This window comes from Drosophila gunungcola, chromosome 3R, assembly GCF_025200985.1.
Source record: "Drosophila gunungcola strain Sukarami chromosome 3R, Dgunungcola_SK_2, whole genome shotgun sequence".
Classification (NCBI taxonomy): Eukaryota; Metazoa; Arthropoda; class Insecta; order Diptera; family Drosophilidae; genus Drosophila; species Drosophila gunungcola.
The window spans coordinates 8,764,146-8,788,407 of record NC_069139.1 but is presented as its reverse complement, the minus strand read 5'-3'; the positions used below and the strand labels follow the sequence as shown (position 1 = coordinate 8,788,407).

The 24,262-nt window shown below is 43.0% G+C and overlaps 2 protein-coding genes across 2 annotated transcripts; both read right to left on the bottom strand.

Annotated features, from left to right (window-relative positions):
• Nucleotides 1-3,155: 3,155 nt before the first annotated feature.
• LOC128264355 (neuroendocrine convertase 2) lies at nucleotides 3,156-20,526 on the bottom strand. Its single transcript, XM_052999794.1, has 12 exons — nucleotides 19,895-20,526; nucleotides 9,741-9,848; nucleotides 8,392-8,662; nucleotides 8,270-8,307; nucleotides 7,729-7,805; nucleotides 7,308-7,396; nucleotides 6,612-6,787; nucleotides 6,238-6,551; nucleotides 5,252-5,485; nucleotides 5,022-5,186; nucleotides 4,740-4,857; nucleotides 3,156-4,685 (listed from the first exon to the last, which is right to left on the bottom strand). Exons 1-12 carry the CDS (start codon nucleotides 20,099-20,101, stop codon nucleotides 4,524-4,526), a joined length of 1,959 nt encoding a protein of 652 aa, XP_052855754.1. The 5' UTR covers nucleotides 20,102-20,526; the 3' UTR covers nucleotides 3,156-4,523.
• Nucleotides 20,527-22,085: 1,559 nt separating this feature from the next.
• Nucleotides 22,086-24,235, bottom strand: LOC128266436 (uncharacterized). Its single transcript, XM_053002953.1, has 3 exons — nucleotides 24,097-24,235; nucleotides 22,986-24,035; nucleotides 22,086-22,916 (listed from the first exon to the last, which is right to left on the bottom strand). Exons 1-3 carry the CDS (start codon nucleotides 24,164-24,166, stop codon nucleotides 22,885-22,887), a joined length of 1,152 nt encoding a protein of 383 aa, XP_052858913.1. The 5' UTR covers nucleotides 24,167-24,235; the 3' UTR covers nucleotides 22,086-22,884.
• Between the last annotated feature and the right edge of the window lie 27 nt (nucleotides 24,236-24,262).

Genomic DNA, 24,262 nt, shown 5'->3' with positions numbered 1-24,262 from the left:
AGGCCTAAATCACCAGAACATTCCATCAGACAGGCTGGGCTGGCCCTGGCCGACAACCTATGGCCAGGAGCAACAGGCCAGGCTTCTCGGCCAGGCCCAAACAATGCCCATTTATGCGCATAATGAGGAGTCATACATCAAGAATGACTACAGCTGCCGACGGCTGCCCATCATCCTGAGCCGTGGACGTGGGCAACTCCGTGCGGCCAGTGGCCAGTGGCCAGGGGCCAGTTTACATTTATAAATATGCATAATTTGTTAAAGGCCAAATGAAATCCTGGAACCGCCTCGAGGGGAAACCGAGCAAAAGGCTCTTCTAATTTAATCATTTTGCCCATTGGCACCAACGAATTCATTTAATTTGTTGCCATGCAAAAGTTGGGGGCCACGAAAGGTGCTTCAGGAGGACGTTTTGCAAGGAGGGGTAAAACCTATCAGCCTATTGACAATGACACCCGCAAAAAGCTGCGTGTCCGTAAGTAAACAAACTGCCCGGGGCCAATGAAGGTATCAGTTCGGCTGAGTTGCCGGGATTCCTGTTGTTCGTAGTTCGTTGTTCGTTGTTCTGGTGATGGGGCCCTTGTTTACTGTTTATCTTTGCACAAAAGACAAACAGAACTAGGGCCAAACAATGACAGTAACAATTTGGCAACGTCAAAAGTCGTAGGATGATAAGATTTATTTATAGGACCAATCGCAGTGATTGGCAGTGCGACGGGGGCTGTTCTGTTAATTAAAATTTTTTTTAGGGCACGTGTGCGCGGGACTTGGGGCAATGGTAATAAATCATGACATCAGCAGCAACGGCAGGCGGTACACATACCAATTCCCCAGGGGCGGCAGCAACAGCAATTACCGTCAGATAATCGGGGCCATTAGGTGGGGCGCCAAAAACACAAATCATGACAGCATTAAAAGGAACAGATCGGCCGGTATCTGGTATCTGGTATGTGGTATCTACCCCAAAAGTGGTCAAAGGTCAGCAGACCGTTATTACACACAATAAGGGACTACACGTTACAGAACTATCGATACAGGGTGCTCAATTAAAGAGCAATTACCAAATATTAGCTAATAGCCGGCAATTGACATTTGTGTCTTGCCCAGAGCGCATTGCTATACGAATTTCGCAAGCAAACAAGTTCCAGCAAGAAAGCAGAAAACAGAAAACCGAAAACAGAGCACCCGGGGCATTAATATTAATGAACTGCTCACACACGCGACCCCTGGCAGTTCATTAAAGTGTCAAACACTTTGTTTGTCCCGCAGACATGTACGAGCCAAAAGAAAGTGGTCAAGAGTAAGAGTAAAAGAAACAGAAACAGAAACGATGACGACGATGGCAACTGCCAAAACCTGTTGCTCCCGGGGAAGCTGTTTTTTGGGAAAGAGGACGCTGGCGACGCCCAACTGACCCAAAAGCGGGCAAGCTGTCACTATAAATGTGTCATAAATCAAAAACTTGTTACCATGTAAAAACGTAACATTTCTGCATATTGACCGAGCGTGTAACCAAATAGCTTCCCAGTTACATCTCTTTTTTTTGTTGTCTTGTTTTGTGACAAACGCCCTTGATCATCGTGGCCATCGATGGGCCCATGATATCGCCTGCTAATTATGATTGATGGTTCCAGAGAGCCTCTGAACTAATGGGGCCCTAAGTTGAAATGAAGAGGATTTTAGGTGACTCCATTGCTGGAATTGCCAAACTGAAATGCCAAATGATGAGCGATATTTGACAGGGAGCAAGTAAATGGCCTGGAAAATGGCTCACACCGGATATTTTAAAAAACACGACTAAGAGAACAACTCGGACCTGCCTTTTCTTGTGGCCACGTTTCTACGCGGCCTGTCTTGGACGCCAAAAACAATTAGTATGACAATTTATCATATGCCCGCAGCCAGATGATTTATGAAGGCCTAAAAACAACACGTATTCGACACGTTGCGTTGTGTATACGCCATCGCGTCGCTGGCTGTGTGTGTGTGTGTGTGTGTGCTTATGTATTTGCTCCTGGGGGTGCGTCACATGTTTGCCCATTTCCTTCCTTCCTGCGGCCTGCTTGTTGCCTTTGTGCTATGCAATTTCTAGTTAATAAATATTTCCGGCTACAAACAAACGGAGCAGCAAAAAGCCGGCAGGACACGCCCGCCAAGAAACCGACTTCTAGGCGGATATCGCGCAATTAGTTGAGTCAACAATTAAAACTGTTGCCCTTTTTCACACAATAGTGCAAATTTAGCATGGCCCATATTAGAATATATGTTAAGTGGGAAAACTATAAATCACCTGCAATTAAATAGATACGAGAGGAAAAAGGTAAGAAATATTTCCCAGATATTGCGTCATATTGAATATTTTTTCGTATAGTGAGCCTCAGCATGGCAGTAATCCCTTAACCCCACAGCCTGCAGCTTTTACATGCTCATTCTGGCATATTAATTGGCTTTCATTAATTATATTTTGAAAGCGTGTCCGGGACATGGCCAAAATAGTGTTTCATAATTAATTGATGTTCTTGATATAAATAAAACGTATATAACGTGTGGTCATTTGATTCCCCAGCAGGGTGTAATGAGAAAAAGCTCTAAGGAATCTCCTTTGTATAAATAAGCTTTGTACAGAAAGCTTGTAAATGAAATTATTAAAAGCTTGTTAGTAAATTTTGGAGAGTTCCCTGTACACAAGCAGGGCGTGTAGAAAAGCATAAAATTAAGCTTTAAAGCATACACCATTGCACTCAAAAAAAAAAACCGAAAATTACCGAATTCTTGAAAAATACCTTATAAAATATATTCGCAATGTTAGAAACCCGTTTCGAATATTTGGAAAAAATTGTTCATGGTACAGATCAAATTCACATAAGTCACAAGTTCCCCCACAACCAAACACATTAAATCCGTTTTTTCTTAACTTTTATTTACAAAATTAAATTCTCTGTCTGTTTAATTACATGGAAATGTCAAAACCGCACCAAAAGACAAAAGCAAATTGAGCGCTATGGAGAATCATTAGGTATGCAATTATATATCGCTGTTTGATGCACTGAACATCGAGCATTCACACATATTGATATTGTTTTGAGTTGTACGGTGCATCTACTGTGAGCTACTGCTTTGTATCTACAACATTAAAGATCAACTTAACATCCACATAAGATACATTTTGCGTTTATTCTTTTGGTATATATGTATCATACAATTATGCATATTTAGTAAATATTCGGTGTATGTATATAATGGTTATGCCACAGTTTCCGCCAACACCTCTGCATGTGGATTTTGATTAATAATTACACATGTATATACTTCAAATATGGTTCTGTATATATAATTATATTCATTTCTCTCGCACATTATCGACAAACTTTAACAATGCGCTCTATCTCAGTTATTAGACTAGGTAAAACAATCTGTATCTGTATCTGACGTTACGTGCTAAACTCTCTGCTCACCGATAAAGGCTCTGCACTTGTACTTTAACATTTGTTTATGTTTTTTCATAACACTCGCTCCGTTTTACGTTACAATCGCTTGTGAATCCGGTTTCACACCACCTAATGTTACTATGTTGTGGTTTTTTTGGCCCCCGAAAGAAACTGAAAGGAAAACTATGTATGTAAATGCATTTCACACGTACGAGTCGCGAAATAAAAGCAGAGTTCGGCTTGCAACCAAAGTGAAGCGACAAACTTGTTCCGCATTAATGGGATTAACATTTTATGTTTTTGCTAAGTTTCCTTTAAGTACATATGTATATGCATGTAGGTATATTAGTGTATACAAGTATATAGTATGGAAAACAAAGGACGTAGCTTTAAAATACATGTATATACTTTGTTTGGTTTGTATTTTATACTAGATAGATTTAAGAGTCTAACGGCATAGGACGCAGTTAAAGATAGGGTATGTATACATATAGATATTACACATTTACATAGGGTTTATCCTGGATTCTTTTTTGTTTTGTTTCTTTGTTCTAGATCTTGTTTATATCTCTATTTCCCGCACTATCGCCTTGCTACGCATTCGAATACCTCCTATACCTGTTTTCCTTGTTCTAATATTGTGGTTTATCATTGATATTCACTACATAGTTAGCTGGGACACTCAACAGGTCATAACGTTGAGTGCAGGATTTTGTATTCCTTTTCCTCTGTGGTAAGTGTGCGCTTTTCAATTTCCAGAAATAGTTAAAACCGCAAATAAAATGATATCGAATGGCTTGTGTGGCACCCTGGGCGCTAGCTCGCCAAATAAGAAAACTAATTACACAAAGGGAAACGATAAACAACGTTCTTTGCTTAAATGAACTTTCAGTTCGACAGATTCAATTCGAATGGCAAATATTCGAAATTACAAAGAGGAAAAACGCAATGAAATCAATTGTTTAATCTCAATCAATCCTATTCCAAAATAAAACACAGCCAGCACTTTTATTGAACCTCACACTAAACTCGTTGATAAAACGCCAAGCTGCCTAATGGACGTCGCTACGCGGATGTTTATCTGGACCCGACCCCCTACTTCATCTTCTTGTCCTCGTGCGCCTTCTTCACGATGGCCAACTTGGAGTGCGGCGAAGAGGGGTGCAGGGTGCGGTAGGGCGCCTCCTTGGTGCCATGGAGCACCAAGGACCATTCCAGCAGATTGCCGTGCCGGGTTTGCGGCGAGTTGAAGCGTGCCTGTTTAACGATTAGTTTAGTGACATTGAACAAATCGAGTAGATCGATTACTACCTCTAGTTTCCAGGTGCCCTGCGGATACTCGCCCCACGAGTGGGTGGTCATGAAGGGCCATTTGGTGAAGCCATCGCGGTGATCGTCATCGTTGGCGCGGCGCGACAGAATCATTGATCTGTGGGGAAACAAATCGACTTTAATATTATGTGTTTAATTTTATAAACAAATATATATATATTTATATATTTATATATATACATATATAATATACATATATAAATATATATTTATATATATTATTTATAAGACTTTCATTTAATTTCTAGCTAAGACACTCACTTGGTTCCCATGGGCGATGTAAGGAACAGCTCTAGGTCTCCTCGTCGAGAGGCATTCGCCGAGATCACCGCCTGGACATGCTCCAAATAGTTGACCTCCGTGTCAGTGCCCTTGCAGGCATCGGTTTTAATCTCCCAAAAGAGCGAGCGACCCATTACGATGGCCCTGGAATAGCGGGCAATAAGAGGTTAAGCTGGTTTAGGCCAGGAAGTAGTCCGCAATTTACTCACTGTGGCTGGGTAAGCTCGCCCGCCTCACAATGGTATCGAGGTGGCACTGCATGCCACTGCTTGGATAGCGTTACCATGGCCCCTGCATCTAGGACGCCGAATCCGAAGAGGTGGTTGAACTCCAGGCCCACGCCGTTCATTGTCCAGTGGAAGCGGTTCTTGGCATCGAACAGCGAGTTGCGCTTCGACGTCAGCACCGTCAGATGCTGGATGTCGCGCCAAGTCAGCTGCGGACTGAAATGATGCGTAGGTTGAAGTGGGATTAGCATAAATTCATAAAGTGTCAGAAAGAGTGCACTGGGAAAAAGGGTACGGCATTTTGGACCTTTTGCAAAAAGTAACCTATGGCATTTATATTTTAAAATAATTTCAGTTTTTGGATCAAATTATTAAAATGTCACATAACAAAATATTTGTTGAAACCCCTGAGCAATATTTAAAAAACGAACAGGGAAGTTTTAAAAATGATTTAGAAATTTATGAAATTTGTTGATAACGAGATCAACTATACACAATATATGTTATATTTCTTTATCAAGAAATCGTATAATTAAAGGATGATACAAATTTAATTAAGCTTAGTACACAAGAATAAAATATGTAGCGAAAATGTTAAGAGTAGTATTTAAAAAAAATGTTTTTTTTTTTTAATTTTTTAAATAAGGTTTCAATGTATTTATGTGAAAATTAAAAATGTTGTTTGAGAATCTAAGCAGTTGGTTTAATAGAAAATAGATAGAAGATAGTTCTTTCCGTACGTTACTTAAAAAATCTTTGAAACATGATCTTGAATAATCGAAAAATATTTATTTTATAAATTTACTTACAAAACTAGCCTATCAATAATAACTTCAAGGATTTCTTTATCAGGACAACTAGCTTGCACTCACTTTTACCTAATTAGGGATGGTTGAAGACTTTTTGGGGTCCACTAGCTTTTGAGTGTATCAATTTTAGGGAGGCAGGGTGAGGGCAGGAATACTCACTTGGCCTCCAGGGCCAGGGCGAAGACGCCCGCTGCTTCGGGTGCCGCCGCACTGGTTCCCGAGTGGGTGGTCGTGCACTTGCCGTAGAGGTCCGTGGTGGCAACGCCCGTGTTGGGGTCCTTGGCACCGTTGCTAAACGTGGACGCCAGCGTGGAGCTGCAGCTCTCGTCGTAGTGGGCGTTCTGGCCGTCGTTAATGGCGCTGTTAATGGAAATGGTCCACATGGAGGCGGCGTAGCCGTCGCAGTTGCAGTCGTCCTCCTCGCCGCCGTCGCCGGAGGCCCAAACGTAGATGTTGCCCAGGCCATTTCGTCCCTGCGGGTGTCGAGAAAGATTAGCCATAAATTCCGGGGACTGGACCGTATTCATCCATACCTCATTGACGCCCTGGACTATCGCCCGCATGGTGGCGTTCCGGGGTCCATCGACCGTCTTGCCGTCGTCAGTGGGACCCCAGGAGGCACTGTAGATGTGGATTTTGTGCGGCTCGTGGCCCATGGAGTTGGCCTCGATTAGGTCCGTCATGTACGGCTGATCCAGCATGCGAATTCCTGCGGAGAGGGCGATAAGTATGCATTAAATCTAATGGCGGAAATTATAAATCAATATTTATACGACCCCCGCCACCCGTCACTTTCACTTGGCGTTTTATGGCGATCGTAAAAATTGCACTGCATTTTCCGGCTCCGTCTGTGGTTGCTCGAAATTTTCCCGATTTTTCACATGATTTCTCCCTGGCGGGCGATAAAAATGACAGATAACAGCGCCGGATTTGCGACCACACTTGTTGCCTTCCAATTCACCGGGGAAAAAGCGCGAATTTCCCCAGCTCATGTGACATATTTTTGGAAACTCAATTTACCATTTACAATTTACAATGACAGAACGCGCTCCATGAACTTTCCATTTAATAACGCACATATCTTTGTGTAGCTGCCAATTGAATCAGCCTGCTTTTCGCGGATTACGTTGTGTATGCCTAATGCGATTTATCAGCCCAAAACCTTCAAGGTCAGGAACTCGCGTAAACGCATATATATTTATTCAGCGGAATATGCTAAAGCCACTTACCTGCGATTTTGCTGTCATAAGCAACGCCAACGCCGCAAATTCCATTATCTCTGGCAGCAGCCACCTCGCCGGCACAGCGAGTTCCATGGCTGCAAAAGACAGTGGGGGTTAAACATTTACAGACGATTCTCCATCCATTACGTAGTGCGTTTTATTAGCCGACGCACAGCAACAAACTAGCAAGTGAGCAGCTAAGGTGCTTAATGAATGAAACTCTCGGGTCTCAACAGCAAATAGCTCTTAATGCCACAACTGACTTTCAATTAGTAAAAGTTTGCTGTGCAGCACAGAAGAAAGGGCAGCTTAGCCCATCAACTTCTAAATTCCAGTTAAATCATGTGACATAAGCAAATCATCTTATAAATTCCATTAGGCTATCAAGGACATTTTCTACGAGTCCTGACCAAGGGAATGCCCTTACCTGTTGAACCAGTCGTCGGTGTACCGGGGATACGGAAAGGGATCGTTACTGCTAAAGTCATAGCTGGCCTCGGCGTTCTGAAAAAGAGTAGGTGAATCCGTATAAAAAGCGGCAACACATGTGAGCAGAGTGTGCGGTAAGCTTTGTGGAAAATTGTTCAATTTATTTCGTAGCATGTATATTTGGCTTCTGCTACACTCTAGACCATTCGGTAGAGCTGGTTAAATATGCATGGCAGATAAGCACTTTGACAATAATGATGGTGGAAAGTTTTAATGTCAGGAAAAGTTTACGCTTTCAGCTTCAATTTCCAGCAAACTTTTTATTCCCATTAGGGTTTCAACAGTCTGTTGTTGAGAAGCTCAGAGGCTAAATTAAATCGTATATATATAGAACCTCAATCCAGCAATTGTTGGCTATGAATATCTCCACATTTGCGACTGATATGTGCAGTAAGCCAGAATTTAATTAAAAGCTCGCAACGGTCATAGTAAATTGAAATGGTTTCCAGCTTTTCGTGTGTGGGGTACGCAGTACTCACATAATTAAATTTCAGATCCGGATGCATGTAGTCCACGCCTGGGCAGCAAATGCAATAAAATGAAAAGTTGATAAACCAGTCGATTGGATTTAATGTGGCCATTCCGAAAATAAAATACTCACCATCGTCCATGATGGCCGTCGTCACGTTCTTCCCGGTTATGCCCTGGGCCCAGGCGGCCTGCACATTCAGATCCAGCCGCACCTTGCCGCCGTTCTGGCCGGTGTTCTTGAGGTACCACTGCATGGGGAAGTACGGGTCGGTGGGCTCCTCCTCAATCCTGTTGGCCTCGCTCACTTTCAGGTCGAACTTCATGCCGTGAATGGCGGGCACTGCCGGCCGTAGACCCCGTTTAACCCGCTTGAATCCCGGCTGTTGCACGGCCGTGTGCACCTGCAGAATGGGGATCCCATTAGTGTTAAGGTCGGAATGGTAACCACAAAGGGGGTGGGGCCCATTTGTCATAGAGGCCGAACTCTATGTAAGTCTTTAGCATGCGGGTCATTGCTATGCGTGTATGTCTGTCACTCTAAAGCTGTGCAAACAGCTGCGAACAAGAACGAAACGACCTAGTTTCCATGCCAATTTCCATATTGTCCTGCCCAGTGCACCCTCTGTTTGTCTTTTGCATTTGGCACGCCGATTACCGTCAACGGCCCAATGGCACGTTCCAGTCCGGTGGACAAATCGACAAATGGACAAATGCACATCCAATCGCAATGCAATCGATGTCCGTTATGCAGAACGGCAATCAATGTCCGGTGCAAACTATTTTGGGAACTTGGGGCATGAACTCTGGCATTTTGCATTTGTGCGAGCAACAAACAATGTTACGTGCCAACCTACTTACACCGAACATAAAATTATCTCTTTCTTGATACTATCCTAATTTTCCTGGCTTATTTCTACTTTACAAAATAATGTAACCTAAGTGGCTCAGAAAACGTATCTTATGTGATAGTTAAAAACTAGCTATCCAGGAGAAAGAGAAAACAACTTTACATAAATATGTTTACTAAATAATAGGAATTTTTAGTAAGCAATTACAGTAAATTAAAAATTCAAAGATTCCTTTACTGCACTTTATAAATTCATAAGTAGTTAAATGCTGACAAGTTTCTAAAACCAATTAATTTATTACAGACTTTGACTTTGACTTTCTTATTATACCAAATATGTTACTAACTATGATCAACACAGTAACAACAAAATAATTATTATTAAAACTTTAAATACTTTAAAACTATTTGTACAAAAAAAAACAAATCATGCTGACCTTGAAATTGTAAGTAAACAGTTTGTGAACGTTTTTCAAAGTACCCAATGAATATTTAATTTCCTGTTTGTATGCATTCCGATGCATTGAGCACGTTTCTACCTTATTTTCGCGTGAACTAGCAATAAGTGTGGCAGGCTGTGTGCAGTTTCCCTTTCGGCCTTGAAAGAATTCACGGCATTGCCACGTACTCACCGCTGGATGGCTCTTGAGGGCCCGTGTGTGCGTCAGACTCCTTCTGGAACGGGCGTGGGGCAGGGTCCGGTGCTTGAAATGATACTCGTGTCCATCGGCGCCGACCAGCTGTAAAGAGTCCAGAATGCATGGCAACATTTCATTAGATGCCGTGGCATTTTAATTGAGGAAAACACATTAATGCCCTGCTTGTTTTGCGCCTAGAAGCGTTACCCGTAATTGCGCTCTAATTGAGTTTTGCCCCAGCTATTCCTCACACATTCTGTTACAGTGTGTGTGTGCCCATAATTGTGCTCTAAATTGCCAGTCATAATCATCATGCGCTGCAACAGAAGCAGGAGCAGGAGCAAGAGCAGGAGCAGCAACTCCAACATCATCATCGTTAATTGGCTTTGGTAAATTGAGTGCCAGTAGCATGGCCAAGACCCAGCCAGTAATTTTCCGTTTTTCCCCACTGCAATTTCAGTGAAAGGCATCTCGAGTTTCCACAGAATACGTGCCGGGCCTTCGGGCCGAACCCACTTTCACTTGGCCAATAACAGGCCGCCCTTGGGAATGGTCCACTATTTTTGGTCTACACTTAAAAAATCATCTTAAGTCAAGATTTTTGACTCGCATACATTTTGCATACTCAACAATTGCAAGTTTCTGACACATTTATATTTAAATAGTAGCCAGTGTTCCTTTATCTAGACCAATGATTAATATAACCGAAATAAACATATATGCTGATATAGTCTTGGTAAAATACCTAAAAACCAAGCGTTATAATATTTGAAAAAGGGAGCAGACCATTAATTATCCACTTGGTTTCTCCCAGTGTGCGTTCTTAATCCGCCTGCAACATGTTGCTCATCTCTAAGTTATTGGACACTTGGCCAGCTGCTGGGCGTCGTTTAGCTATCGCCTTTTGGACGGGCGACTGGCGTCCTGCATAATTCAGGCTTACATCGTGATTAATTAGCAGCTGTGCGGCGTTGACTGCCTCTGCTATCAATTCATAATTCGTGTAAAAGCGCCTCAATAAAGGGGCATTAACATTAATGCTATTGGCGATGACAATACCATCAATTTGCCAGGAAAAGGAACCACCGGACTGTGAATCTTTATTATAACTTCACTCATTAACCAGATGAAAATGAAAAGGATGCAGGCTTGAAAGGCTTCGTGGAAGGAGCGCTAAGCACACGTGCTTAATTGTATAAACCTTTCCATCGAGTGACTAAACAAAGGTCTTGCAACCCGTCGGAGTTCCCTCAACATGGGCTTATGCAAAACCCGCCAACGCGGCCGCTTTAAGGATTCTCTCCTGTTTCGCAAATTAAATATGTATAAGGAAGGATGCTTTCTACTGGTTTGCCTGCTATGGCGTTTATGGCTTTTCTGACCGCTGTCTGAACATTTTCAATTCGGCCTCAAAACTTTGGCCAGGGTCGACAAATCGGGCCGAAGGAATGGCTGAAAATTCTTTGATCAGCCGTAAATGCGTAATTCTGTGTAGGCGTTGAAAGTGTTTAATAATTTTCAAGTTACACTGCACAATTTTGCATTGTGCGATTTTATTTATTTTAATTAATTTAATTTAATTGTATGAGTAAAAAATTTCAGTTCGGCTAAGTAATTTTGATTAAGACTTTAGACCAAAAGTTCTAAGACTTTTCATGATTTATTATTTGAGGCCTTTACTTTTTTTTTGCATTAAGATATGAAAAATTCCAATTTCTCTGTATACATCTTTCACAAATATTCCCCAAATTGTTTGACTCGAATTCGGTTTTCAATTACAGACTTTATGTCACAAATTGATAAATTCCTAGCCAGCCACGTCAGCGACTGCCACGGCACCACCAGTCAATAAAGGGCTCCACCCTTCGCCTCCGAAACTGGACGACTGGAGAAGGGGTGAGGGTGCAAATGGGACACCACTGGTTTACTTAGGCGCCAAGTGCCGCGCACAAGTAAGCTGGGAAACAACACAGACAAGCCGCGAAGCTCGAGGGCCATCAATCCGTTGACTGCTGTCAATCACAGTTCGTCGACAGTTTGACAATGCGAAAAGTGGGTGGACCTGGGGAGTTTGGCTATTTTTATGCCCTGTTAATTCGTTTGTAAATTACTCAATGGGTACTGCAACAGCTGCCCAACTGGCTGTTTGGCCAATGCCAGTTTAATGGACTTCCTAAGTATTTTGCTCACGGAAAAAAACAGCGAACGCGAAAATGTAGATAACGATAGCATTGCGTATACGTACAGTGGGCGCTTTTGAGCCCACACCACACATGAACAATGGTAGGGAATTAACTAATCTGGTCGACCACATGCCGCTAAATTGCTTGCATATTTTTAGATGTCCCCGCATAATTTGCGGATTCTTCTTCATGAACACAACATATGGAGCTTGACAGTGGGGAGCAAGTGAAATTATAAGTAAAAGTAAAAGTAAAAACAAAACCTCCAGCGGGGGATGTATGCATGTACAATGTATATGTATATAGTATGTGGAAGGAGCAGAACACAAATATTAAGAGCAACAAAGCACGACATCTAATGTAGCAATATAGCTGCCATTGTGTCTGTCCAGGGATGTGTGCGTATGGCTCGCCATTATAAATATAATGTGTCACATAGGGTGATAACGGGGCTGGCAGTCGGTGTGGCAAAAATAAACTAAGCTACACAAAATGGCAGCTGTTCACCACCCCTTTTTGTCTCAGTGTGTGAGTTATTTAAGCTCAACAGCGCCCACACGTTTCGTTTTTTTGCGTATGTGAGCCATTGCTCACTCTTAGCCTGCCAAAATGGTGTCTATAATTAGTTGGCTGCCGCATTTAAATAGCAAATTTACTAACGAGAAGCCGTTGACATCTTCGCCACTTGTTGCTCGACAGCCTCCGCACTTTTTGTCCGCCCAAAGGGACAACAGCTGTGTAGTTACATCACTCACTGGTTGGAATGTGGGCGCTCGCCGCTGGATCATGGCCACCACAGGACGCCGTGGCACGTCATCTGTCCAGGACCGTCAACACCAGAAATTTATGGATTTTCACTTGCGCAAATGCACGAAAGGTGAGTGAAAAACTCGCTGAAAAAGCTAAAATATCAGGAGCTGCGCTGTGCATGACACTGACAGCTTCCAGATATGCACGACCAAGTATTTATGCCGCAGATATTTCACGGTGCCTGCATAAATAGCATACAACAGTGGGCGGATCAGCGGATGGACGTTTGTGTGCTTTGGAGCTCAAATGTGCACACAATGAGGACTTTAACTTGTTAATACAGCTCTCTTTGTTTACCTTAATCGAATTCTTGTTCGGTCAGCCGGCAACAGTACACACTGTGGTGGGCATTCAACAAGTTGAGCAAGCAGAATTGCTTTTAAGTCCCCTTTAAGAGCTTTTAAAATTTTTTATTTATTTAGGCATTGCAACCATATTAAAATATGTGTGGCAGAAGAAAAGAGAATTTGTTATTAGCATGCATTAGCATTTTCAATCTCAAAATTCCGAAAGCTGCATATACTTTGAGCAATGAAAGCTTTATTAAAATAGCTATATAAGCTATACACATTTTTGTTCTACTCTTTAAGCTTAACAAGTATTAGGACTTATTTAAATAATCGGCTTAACAACGTTCAAAGCAGTGTTGCATATATTGCATAATGCTGCATACCATCACAATACAAGGTTTGTCTTAGAATGAATTTATTGAATTTCTGGGAAACATCCCTCTTCATTTGCCACCCAACTCCTTTGAAAAGTGGTCAAGAGCTTATACGAACTCAGTTCAGATAAAAGACATTACGCAATAGTCGCATTTCTTTTGTATCCGCATATTGAACGGTCGAGGAAAAACCATTCATCAATTTATCCGCTCAGTAAGTCCATGGCCCGGTTAAGTTAACCGACGTCAGCAGCAGCCGTTTATCAAAAGCAGGCGCAGTAACTTTATCAGAAGCTGGCCAATTTTTCTAGTGACATTAGCCGTCAATAACTACTAGCATACACATAATATAGATAGCAGTCGAGTTACAATGTGATAAATGTGTTCGCCGATTCTCAGTGCAACGCCGCTAATTAGGAAAAATGGCAGCTCCATCGCAAACCCTCTCCTATTCCCATTAATTAATCAATCAATAATGGTTGGGCTTGTTACTGCACTATTGTGTTTGCATAAATTATTGCTACAAGCGAAAATCACTTGTGCAGACTGCTGAAATGGAAACCCGAACGATAGCATTCGAGTGTGATGGTATAGAGAAGAGCAACGTCAAGTGTTTTTTTCCCTTAACTGACAAGAATGGCACATTTATCCCATTCAAAAATGCGAAAAAGCGGGAAAACAATGCAAATAAGCGTGTTTAGATTGACAGCTTGGCGATCCGCACAAATCCAGTCGTCAATAAATGGCATGCAAATTTGCAGAGCCTTAAAATTAGAAGACCTCGATGGCAGGTGGCAAATTGGAGAAATGCAAATGAGTGTCCTGGCCGGGACTCGTGAATAATTCAGCAGGATGCGGCAAAGACAAACAGCTGCGCACAACGCGACTAATAAGCTTTGATTGAGGCTTTTGGCATGTGCCCGTGCTTGTGGCATTTGATTTGCCGGCTGGCTCAATGGCAAACGTTTCTCGAATTGAATTAAACTTCTTCTACTTTCACTGAGCTTTGCTGCCTCGTTATAGAAATAAATTAAAGCTGCAGCTGCAAATGGAAGCTGAAACTAATCACGATGCATTTGGACTCTTTTTGCATCTGGGTCAAATGTAAGGGCAACGCAATTGAAGGCACAGAAATGGTACTAGAAAGCGACCCGACCCTCTGTAAGCTCTTAAGACGCTTTCCTATTCGGATCAGGGCAGAGGCAGCTTGGCCGCCGGCACACAACATAATTATCTGCTGCGCTCTGTTGACATTGACATGCCAGCGCTGGGCAGACATTGCGTATGAGCGATTTCTCAAAGCAAACACTGGCGACCCGACATTTTATGGTCTGAAGACAGGGCATTGTTTGCAGCCATGCCAGCTGGCAGTTGGCTAATTAAATTTCAAGATTTTCATCTAATTTCATCGAAATGAAATTTGCCGCATGGCAAACAAAACTTCCACCAACTGACCTTTGACATTCGCAGGCGTGCACACGCAAAAGCCCGACCTGCAAAAAAAAGTAATTATGTATTGTGTTATTCACACACTCGTTTATCAAGTGCAGACGTTTTGGGGAGTGAGGTGCCGAAAAGTTTTTAATTATTTACAAAAAGCAAGCGGCACGTTTGGTCTTTGTGCTTGCCTCGGTTTCGTTTTTGTGGCACTCAAAGTATTTGCCTTTGTTGAGGCAAAAATATTTGACAAAACTTTGGCTCGAGTGTTGATTTATTAAATTGTTTAGCCGCAATGGCAGGCCGACAGCCAAGGACGCTCGAAAGGAGCCAAATCAGGAGCAGGAACAGGAGCAGGAGCAGGAGAAGGAGCTGGAGTGAAGTGCGCATTAGCGACACCTGTCCGACAGAGACATCTGTGCGAACCCAGAAGCACGGTCCATTGGTTCCATTATAAGAGCTGATCCACGCTAACCAGGCAGCTTGTTTACAACTTGTCTATTTTTAGTGCCTCCCCTTTTTCCCCCACCAAATGAATATCCGTGCAAAACATCGAGAAAAGTTAGGCAGGCTACGAGTTAAACTAGTTAAAGCTCGGTGACACTTTGTGTGAGACCCAAAAACTTTTTAATTAGCATTTGTGTCTAGTGTAATCCCTGCCCCGTTCTGAATATGATATTTATAGTTAAAAACATATTTACCAAATTATATACCCAGGGACTGACGTTGGCCAAGGTTGCGTAACCATATCCCAAAATGCAAACGAAAAACTGGCAAATATTTACCAGATGTTGGGCTTGCGTCGTATCATTTTCACAGGGAAGTGTAAAAAGTAACCTGTTTAAGGTGAGGTGGCTTTGGTAAAGCTATTAAGCTACTGTCGACCTTTTAGTGTGATCAAAATTGATTGAAAATCTGTCAAAGTAACTTTGATTCATGCTAAGTTCTAAGCTGAATTGCTTTGCAACTTTAAAAGCAAAAAAACTTGTTATATTCAAAGTTTAGAGTGGGTGGCAATTGCAAAGAGGTTCAATGAATTTCAGTTTATTTGAATGCTTTTATATAGAAATAAATTATGCTGCTATTCAAAAAATTTCATCAGTCATTTCACGGCTTGTTGCTCCTTTTATTATATCCTGTCCATAAAGTGTGCGTCCTTAATATAAAATAGTGTAAGGAGCACATGTACGGTTTTAACTTAAATCGGAACATTTTATAAAGAATACCGTTCAATCGTTTTTAAAAATAGCTAGCATTTGCCAATATTGTTTATTTGTATCCCTAATATGAGCAAAACAACCAGACAAAACTACTTTTAGCCAATTGTTGTATTTAAAATATCCTTTTGTGAGAAAGTGTTGTCATCTGGCCCCGACAAAAGGCAGCCTTTGTCCGGCAAAGGACCATCGAGCTGCTTTCCAGGGCTAAAACTAAATAAATAATGCGCCTGGACCTGGCCCACAACACTGCGTATACGTGATAAGGCATTGTGTGCAAGTGGGCAGAGTGTGTGCCTGTGGTTTTCGGGGCATCACCCTGCGAACCTTTGCCCAGGCCAGGCATCTTGAACTCCAACTACGTCTCTGTTTGTCCAGCAGTTTCACTGGCAGCGGCGGATGTGTTTGCCTGTGCCTACTTTGTTTGTCTTGTATTTGCCAACATATGCTAGCCTTGGGTTACAAATGTCCGTGCCTTTAATTTGCAACCATCTGGGCGAACGGGCACCGAATTTGTAAACTCGTTTTTCATTTGGCATAATAAATGAAAGGAAAACAGCCAGCGATAAGCAAACGGAGACGAATGTGCCAAAGTCAGACCGCAAATTCATTGGTACATTTGTCTTCGCAGATCAACTCTTCCCGACCGCAACAAAATACGGTTTGGTTTTTTGTGGCCATGGGAAGTTTGCTATTCCGTAGTAAGTTGCGGATATGCAGGCCAACTACGGGTACTCGTTGGCATCTTAATAAGGTCACAACACTCTTGCATAATTTATGAGGAATATGAAACTATGCATAGTAGATGAGCGTTGACAGAGTCAGATGTAGAACAAGCTTAAGCGAAGCAAATACTTGAGAAATGAGCTGCAGTAGAAGGACAGAATTAAAAGAAATGACAGATTAAGTACAAACACCATTTGAAAAAGTGAAAACATTGTAACTTTCAGATATATTACTTTAAGTTTACTTTTAGCTTTGTCATATAATTGTTATTAAAAAATGTCTTATTTATTATATTTTGCAATATTTTTGTAACCCTTACATTTTCCTTTTAAAAATGAAGTAAAAATGCAATTTCAAAATTTAAGTGACTTTTCAAAAGTCACTTTTGTCTTAGGAAATACAATTTTCCTGATTTTTCCCCGTTGGTTCATAAACGTTATGGTAAGAAGCTACCTACAACCTAACATAGCTGCAATCCCCATTGTTGCTGCTGTTCTGGTGACTTAAGAGAGCTTTTCAAAGAGCAACACCAGACGGCAAGGGAAGGAGGCTTACAACTAACGCCTGTTGCCGCTGGCCACGTCAAAGGGAGTCCTGACTTAACGCCTTATGCAAGGATTTGGCTCACAGCCCGACAATAACGACAAGCGGCTCAGAAGACTGGCGGCGGACGGGAGGGCATGGCTCACTCACAGGTAAGTTTGTTAGCTTTTAAAGTTAGTACACACAAAGCAACACATGCCCACTATGCATGCTCAAAGGCTCAAAGCCTGGCCGTTGGTAAACTTTTAATCATTGCAAAGACAACGAGCCGCTTTGTGGCATTAAGAAAAACTTTGGAAATTATTCTAGACCAACCACTGGGCATAATATTGCATGGCTGCTCATATTAAACGCAACAACTGCGTGGGCAGAAATCCTGCGTGGGCAGTAGGCAAGCATATGTTTTTACTTGAGCACGAAATTGACTTTCGCTTTCTCGGCCTTCGACAGATTCTTATTTAAATTGTGGGCCAGCAATTACAATCAGCGGGGAACGAGATTTATTTAGATTTGCACGGCAATAGCTGACTGAATCTAACGTTTTACTGCCGATAAGGTCGTAACATCAAAGGCAATAAAATCTAAACACAGTCATCGTCAAAGTCCCACAGATAAGATGGGACGTATACGCAATATCGATTGGAATGAGAGCAAAAGTGTGTTCCCGGTCCCTCCGTGAGTTTGCCCTGGGTAAGCACCCACTTTCGGTTTGGGATACATTTTGATTTGTATGCGGCGATAGCGTTTGACGTAAAAGCAACAGATTTCACTCGAGTTTTTCGTTGTTTTTTGTTACTTCTACATGTGCCGCAATTTTATTACAAGGAACACACCCACGCAGCGCCATGGGATTTTTGGCAATTATCTAAAAACGAGTTCGAAGTCCGACAGAAAGGCCAACAAGCTGCCATTTGTCGGGTGCCTATTTTTAAAACGTCGACCAGGAAAATCAATTAGCCCTGATAGGATATAATTTTGGGATTAGAGTGGGTATAACGAAATCAATAAATATTTACCAGAGCCCCGACAACAAAATAATTGGACAGAAAATACGTATTCTTAATTGCGATTGGGAAGGGGAAAAATTCAACAGTCATTTTTAAAGATTCCTTTACGACTCCTCTTTGCAAAGAAAAACATTCCGAGGCAATTAGTCCTGGAACAGGACTCGTGTATACGCTTGTGCAGTGTCCATGGCAACTATGGCATGCAATCAGCTTTGCTGCGGATGGGGGCAGATGAGATTGCGCCATTGCAAACAGCATCGATGTCGCAATAGAGCCAGCGGGTAACAAGGACATCTCGAAGGGGAAGGAAAAGGGAGTTGGGGCCTCAGGTGCTGGTTGGATATCGACTTACCAAGAAGTAGGCGAGTTAATTGGTTCTACCGCCTGCCTTTTGTCGACCCTCTTGTCCCCTGTTCCCCTAACCGTAGTAGTTATTGATGTACATAATTAATTGCGTCTGTTCTTCTCTTGAATTCGCATTAATCCCGCAATCACCGAGTGATACATTTACCCAATCTGTGCCCGTGCAACAAGTGCGCGTCATAGCTGTCAACCGCTTACAGGATTGGGCAATGCATAACTTTGACGGATGCCAGCCGCATTACGTGGTCCCAGTGCTGTCGGGATTATAAAACACTTCAGCGACAAAGAAGTGAAAGTTCTTACAAGTCTTGCACTGAGAATAAGTAAATATAGTTACCACGACACCTATTTTAATTAAAAGCTCAAGTAAGCAAATTGATGTCGGAATAATGCCAATTTTATTGATCTAATCCCTAGCAGAGTCGATTTAATAGAAAAAATTATAGCTGCGCTGTTTTTTTTATTTATTTGAATATGCTTCGAGAAATAGTAATTGATCAATGTTTCAGTACAACGGATTTAATTTTATTAAAATTTAAAAATCTATATATCGTCGTTGCAAAAGCCGATTAATTTCTCATTAGACATTTTAAATGATTAACATAAGTTTAAGGAAACGAATAATTTGGTTATGGATAAATTTAAAATTTTCTTTGCATGAATATAATATTAAAAACCGAGGAGATTGGGATTAACGGGAAAAAGGTCAATCCAGTATGTTTTGATTTATTTTCCGCAGTGAAAAAAGCAGGTCAGCAGGCTGCAAACAGAAGCAAATTTAGTGTGAGATTACTGACCTATTATGGTGATATTTTTCACCCATGTGGGACTATGTGTAGAAGTTTATTTTCGCCACTTTGACCTTGGCTCGAATGCAATGGCTGTTTAGCATGCAATGCGCAAATTTGCGCCTGGCAGTATGCAACGGAAACTCCGCTCTGCCGACGGAAGTTGGCCAATGCCAGAGCCAAAAACGGCGGCAAAAAGCCAGTGGTGTGCCTTTGGCATTCCCGGCACGCTCCTGTCACCCACACAAACACTCATTCACTCATTCACTGAAACACGGAGACACAGACACAGACTTGAGCGCTCCTCGAGCAATCGCAATTAACGCCTGTCAACCTGAAACGCTGGCAACCTGCCTCAAAGACCCGGCCGTCGGCAGTATAATAATTGATTTTTCGCAGAGTCCACTTACCGGGCCTAGGTTGTCGAAGCCGTACTTGTCGGCCACTTCATGGGCGAACCCGTTGGCCACTCCGCGCCGGAAGCGCACCAGGAAGGAGCTGGTGAACACGGACGGACCGCTCAGTCCGACACCGCCTGCTCCTCCTCCCGCTCCCGCACTGGCCAAGTGGAGGAGCAGGAATGGGGCCAACAGCCAGCTCCATGCGGCTGCTGCCATGGAGTTCAGATTGAGCGCCTTGTTTCTCCTGGGTTTCTCCTGGCTTCTGGCTCCTGGTGACGATGGGGCAACGCTGGCAGCTCGGGGGGTGTCCTTTGGTGGGGCTATTAAGGGCTGATGGGGTGACGAAAATAGGCGCCGCGCTTCACTGCACTCTCTGTGTTTTTTTCGCCTTCCGAATGGAACCAGGATCAAGTTGCTCGGCTGGCAAACTGACTTGGTGGTGGCTGCAATTTGTTTTCCTTAATCCTGCTCCGTGTGTAATTGTGCCCCTCCTGCGGTGATTGTTGTGCTTTCCTTCCGCTTGTAGTTTTAGTTATTACTTTTGTGTGAGCTCTTGGTGCGCTGCCACGAACTTCACTGGGGCGGTGCGCGTTGAGAACTGTTTGCCAGCGGTATCGACGGACGCCATTATGAATGTCCGTCAGGCAACGCGGCGGAGGAAAAGCTCGCTCGAAAGCTCGAAAAAGCAGCCGAAGAGCAACCCGCCGCCACCCACTCAACGCACCCCTAAGCGCACCTGCTGCTGTCCCGCTCGCTCCCGCAGTGGAGTACGCAGGACATCGTCAATGGGGCGTATTGACAATTTGTTTAATGTTTGCACAACTAAATCAGAAATGCACATTCCAAAAACACAACAAAATTTTATAGCAAAATTCATTTTAAGATCAGAGTAATAAATTAAAAAAAACTATTACTAATTATGTTAAGTCTTGAAAAAATCGTTTCAAAATCAATCTAAGGAATACCTAACAAAAATGTACTAACCTTAAAAGACAATCGCCAAATTAGCTTCATTAACAATTTAACTGTTTACTTGAATTCCATTAGGTGCGAATTAAAGATACTTACAGAAATACAACTACAGTTAAATTCATACAAAAGTAAATTATTTTTCTGGAAAAATAAAGTAAATAAAATTTTGTAAAGATTTTGTAAAGTTTCCAAACGAATCTTACAAAAAACATAAGATATACCAAAAATGCTTTGTAAAATAATTTCGAACCCCAAAAAAAATGTTTTAGCACGCCACTGAATAACCGAAATTGCTCAGCTGCGTTAGCTAAGCTTTTACTTTGGCTTTTTCCTCGAACTCCGGCTTTCCATCCCGGCTGACTTGGCTTTTGCAGCGGTTTTAGCGGCCCGTAGACGTCACCACTTTGGCCACCCACAACCACTCCCGTTTTGTACTAAATTAAAGCAACTGTTTTGCCATTGGTTTATGCTCCTCCATGAACATATGGCAGCATACTTGACTTTCGCCGACTTTCGGCTCGATTCGACTTGAGTCTCCGTCGCCTGCAGAACGCAAAGGGACGACTATTCATAAACACGAACGCAATTGCCTCTTACGCGTAATGGCTGCACAAAGGGCTTCAACTTTGACCTTAGCCCAAATAGGTTCATAAAGCCACCAGCACAGAGCCCAAGCCTTTAAACTGCAGAAGACCGCTGTGGGGCAACTTTCGCCGGCTTTTTATGCCAGCTTGATTGTTTCAACAACGTTTAAGTGCGAGATGGGAATTCTCATATTTTGATTTCATTTGCCATAAATTCTTCTTTCAAGGGAAATTCGTTTTCGGATGCCTCATTGAATTTTAAACTTAAATTTATGAACTTTTTAAAAATTGATGGTGAGGCTAATACCAGCTTGACTGGATAAGAATGAATTCTAATTATATAATCAAGTGAAGTGTTTATTGGTTTAGTATTTCATGTGAAAGTAACTTAGACATCAAGATGCTTTGAACAATCCTAATGGAAATTATTTATATGTATATGATAATATTAAAAAAATAAGGTCATTAAGATGTAAAATAAGACACTAGCTAGTTGCATTTGAAAATTTGCGTTTAATTTCCTGTTGAAGTGTAGCAAATATTTTTAGGCTTGTGACATAACAATATTTGGAATTGGGTTCCAATTATTTTACCAGCTTTTATACATTCTCAATTTAATGATAACTTGATTAATTCTTTAAACAACTCTGGAAAAGAACGAAAGATCGCTTAAGATGAATGTCCCGACTAAAATATACTTTATTTTTTCACTGCTGTGCAAAATGCTTTCATGCTGTACCACATTCTGCATATATATTTCCTAGACAAAAATATGAATTATCCCTTTTTTTATTATAAATGATTTTGGTTCTCCACCGACTGACTGATGCACATATGTACATGCACAATTAAATGAAAATTTATTAGTTAGGAAGCTGCCTTTCAAAAAACTTAAAGCGGAGGTGAATTCGAGCTGACCTATATGTATAACTACTGAGGAATATTAAAACAGCAATCCTTCGTCTACATTTCAATTAAGTTAAAACACTCTCGCACTCAACGCGTGCCCTATCGGTGAATGAAAGCTCAACCGGGGACCGACAACATCACGCTGGATGTCGGTGACCAGTCGCATCCACCTGTCTGTCCCTGACACCTGTGCAGGTGGGCGGCGCATCGCCAGCCCGATAATGCCGAGCATATGGCGGGTCGCATGCGCCGAACCGTCGCGCGCAAACATTCGACGCGGCAATTGAGGGACCTGCGTTAAATTACAATTAATTTTTAATTAGCCTTAAATTTACATTTACAAAGACGCTTAAGAGCCGTATGAATCAATTAGCGTAATCGTATACAGGCATTAATGCAAAATGGTCAAGGAAACGGTTAACGCAAGCCGAGCGAAACAAAACGAAAATGCTTAAATTTAACTTTGCTCATCACAATCGGTACTCGCTACGGGGAAGCTGATATTTGGGATTCTTGTTTATACCTTATCGGGCATCATTTCCGGCTGCCGAAGAGTTTGCCGCGCGCTGAAGGAAACAAGAGCGATCAGCTTTCTTTGGCTTTCTTGGCATTCTATAACTTCACTTGGAACTTACCATGCGATGTGGCTGGAGACAGGGCATGTGAGCTGGCATGGCGCTTGATGCGCGGAGTACTCTTCAGTTCGGATCCGGCAGAGGAGGAGGCACTTGTGAAGGTGTCCGGTTCCTTGCCGGCCATCACATTGGTGAGGGTGGACACCCCACTCGAGGAGCTCGCAGTGGTGGGCATAGATTTGTAGCGCTGCAGCGAGGTTCGCGGCTTCTTGGGCATCGTTGCCTGCTGCACTGCCTCCTCCAGGGCGGTTAGCCAGTCCTCGCTCTCGCTCTCGTCCTCCAGAAACTTCATGTAGAAAGAGGGTCGCTTCGTCTTGTGGTGGCTGGTGGGCGTGGTGCTTGTGCTTGGCTTCGACGCATCTGAGGGTTCTATCTTGGACTCCAGCTGCTGGGACGCCTCGAGGAGGAACAGATCAGTCTCCGAGTCGTTCAGAAAGTCTGCCATGGGATCGGCGGCAGCTGGAGGAGGAGGAGGCACTGGCTCTGAAATTGGAGAAGCCCGCTTGCAGGCTGATCTTGTGCGAGCAGATAAAGTTGGCGGGATCTTTGGGGTTTGGAGGGGGGCTGGGACTGACTCCGACACCGCTACCTGGTCCATCTGGCTGTTGAGCCTGGCGCAGCGCTCCTTGAGGAGCACATTGGCCCGCATCTGCTGCGCCCGCCACTGCTCGTTGTCCAGTTGGCTGCGCCGATCCTCGCAGCCCTTGAAGGCGATCTGGCGCCGCCGCTCGCGTTGGCTTAGACTGCCCATTTCCGCGGAATCGAATCCGCTGTCCGTTGTGGCGTTGCTGCTCCGGTTCCAGCGCCAACCCACCTCCGGACTTTCGGTGGCCAGCGTCTGCGAGAAGAGGCAGTTGGGCGACAGGCTGATGTCCAGGCGGGGCGAGAAGTCCACGCTGTCGTCCAGGCTGGCCTTGTGCTTGTGCGGCGGCGTGCATTCGACGTCCGAAGTGTTGCCCACCATGGAGGAGGCGTTGGGCGACCCAGGAGTCTCCAGGGAGACGCTCACATCGTGTCCGCTTCCTGGGCGCCCGCAGCTCTGTGGCGAAGCTGTTGAAAAAGTTGATTTTACGGGGTTTGCTGGGTTTTTCAGAGCGGATAAAACACTCACCACTGTGGCGTTTCTGCAGCAGACGAGTGCTAAGCGTCAAAGAGCGCCGTTTAATAAATGCATTCTCCATTTAAATACATTTATTTGTTTTTCGTGCGTCGTAAAATGCGCTCAAAATTAAAGTCGAAAACAGTGCTGCCAGATGACATTAGTCAATATATAAATG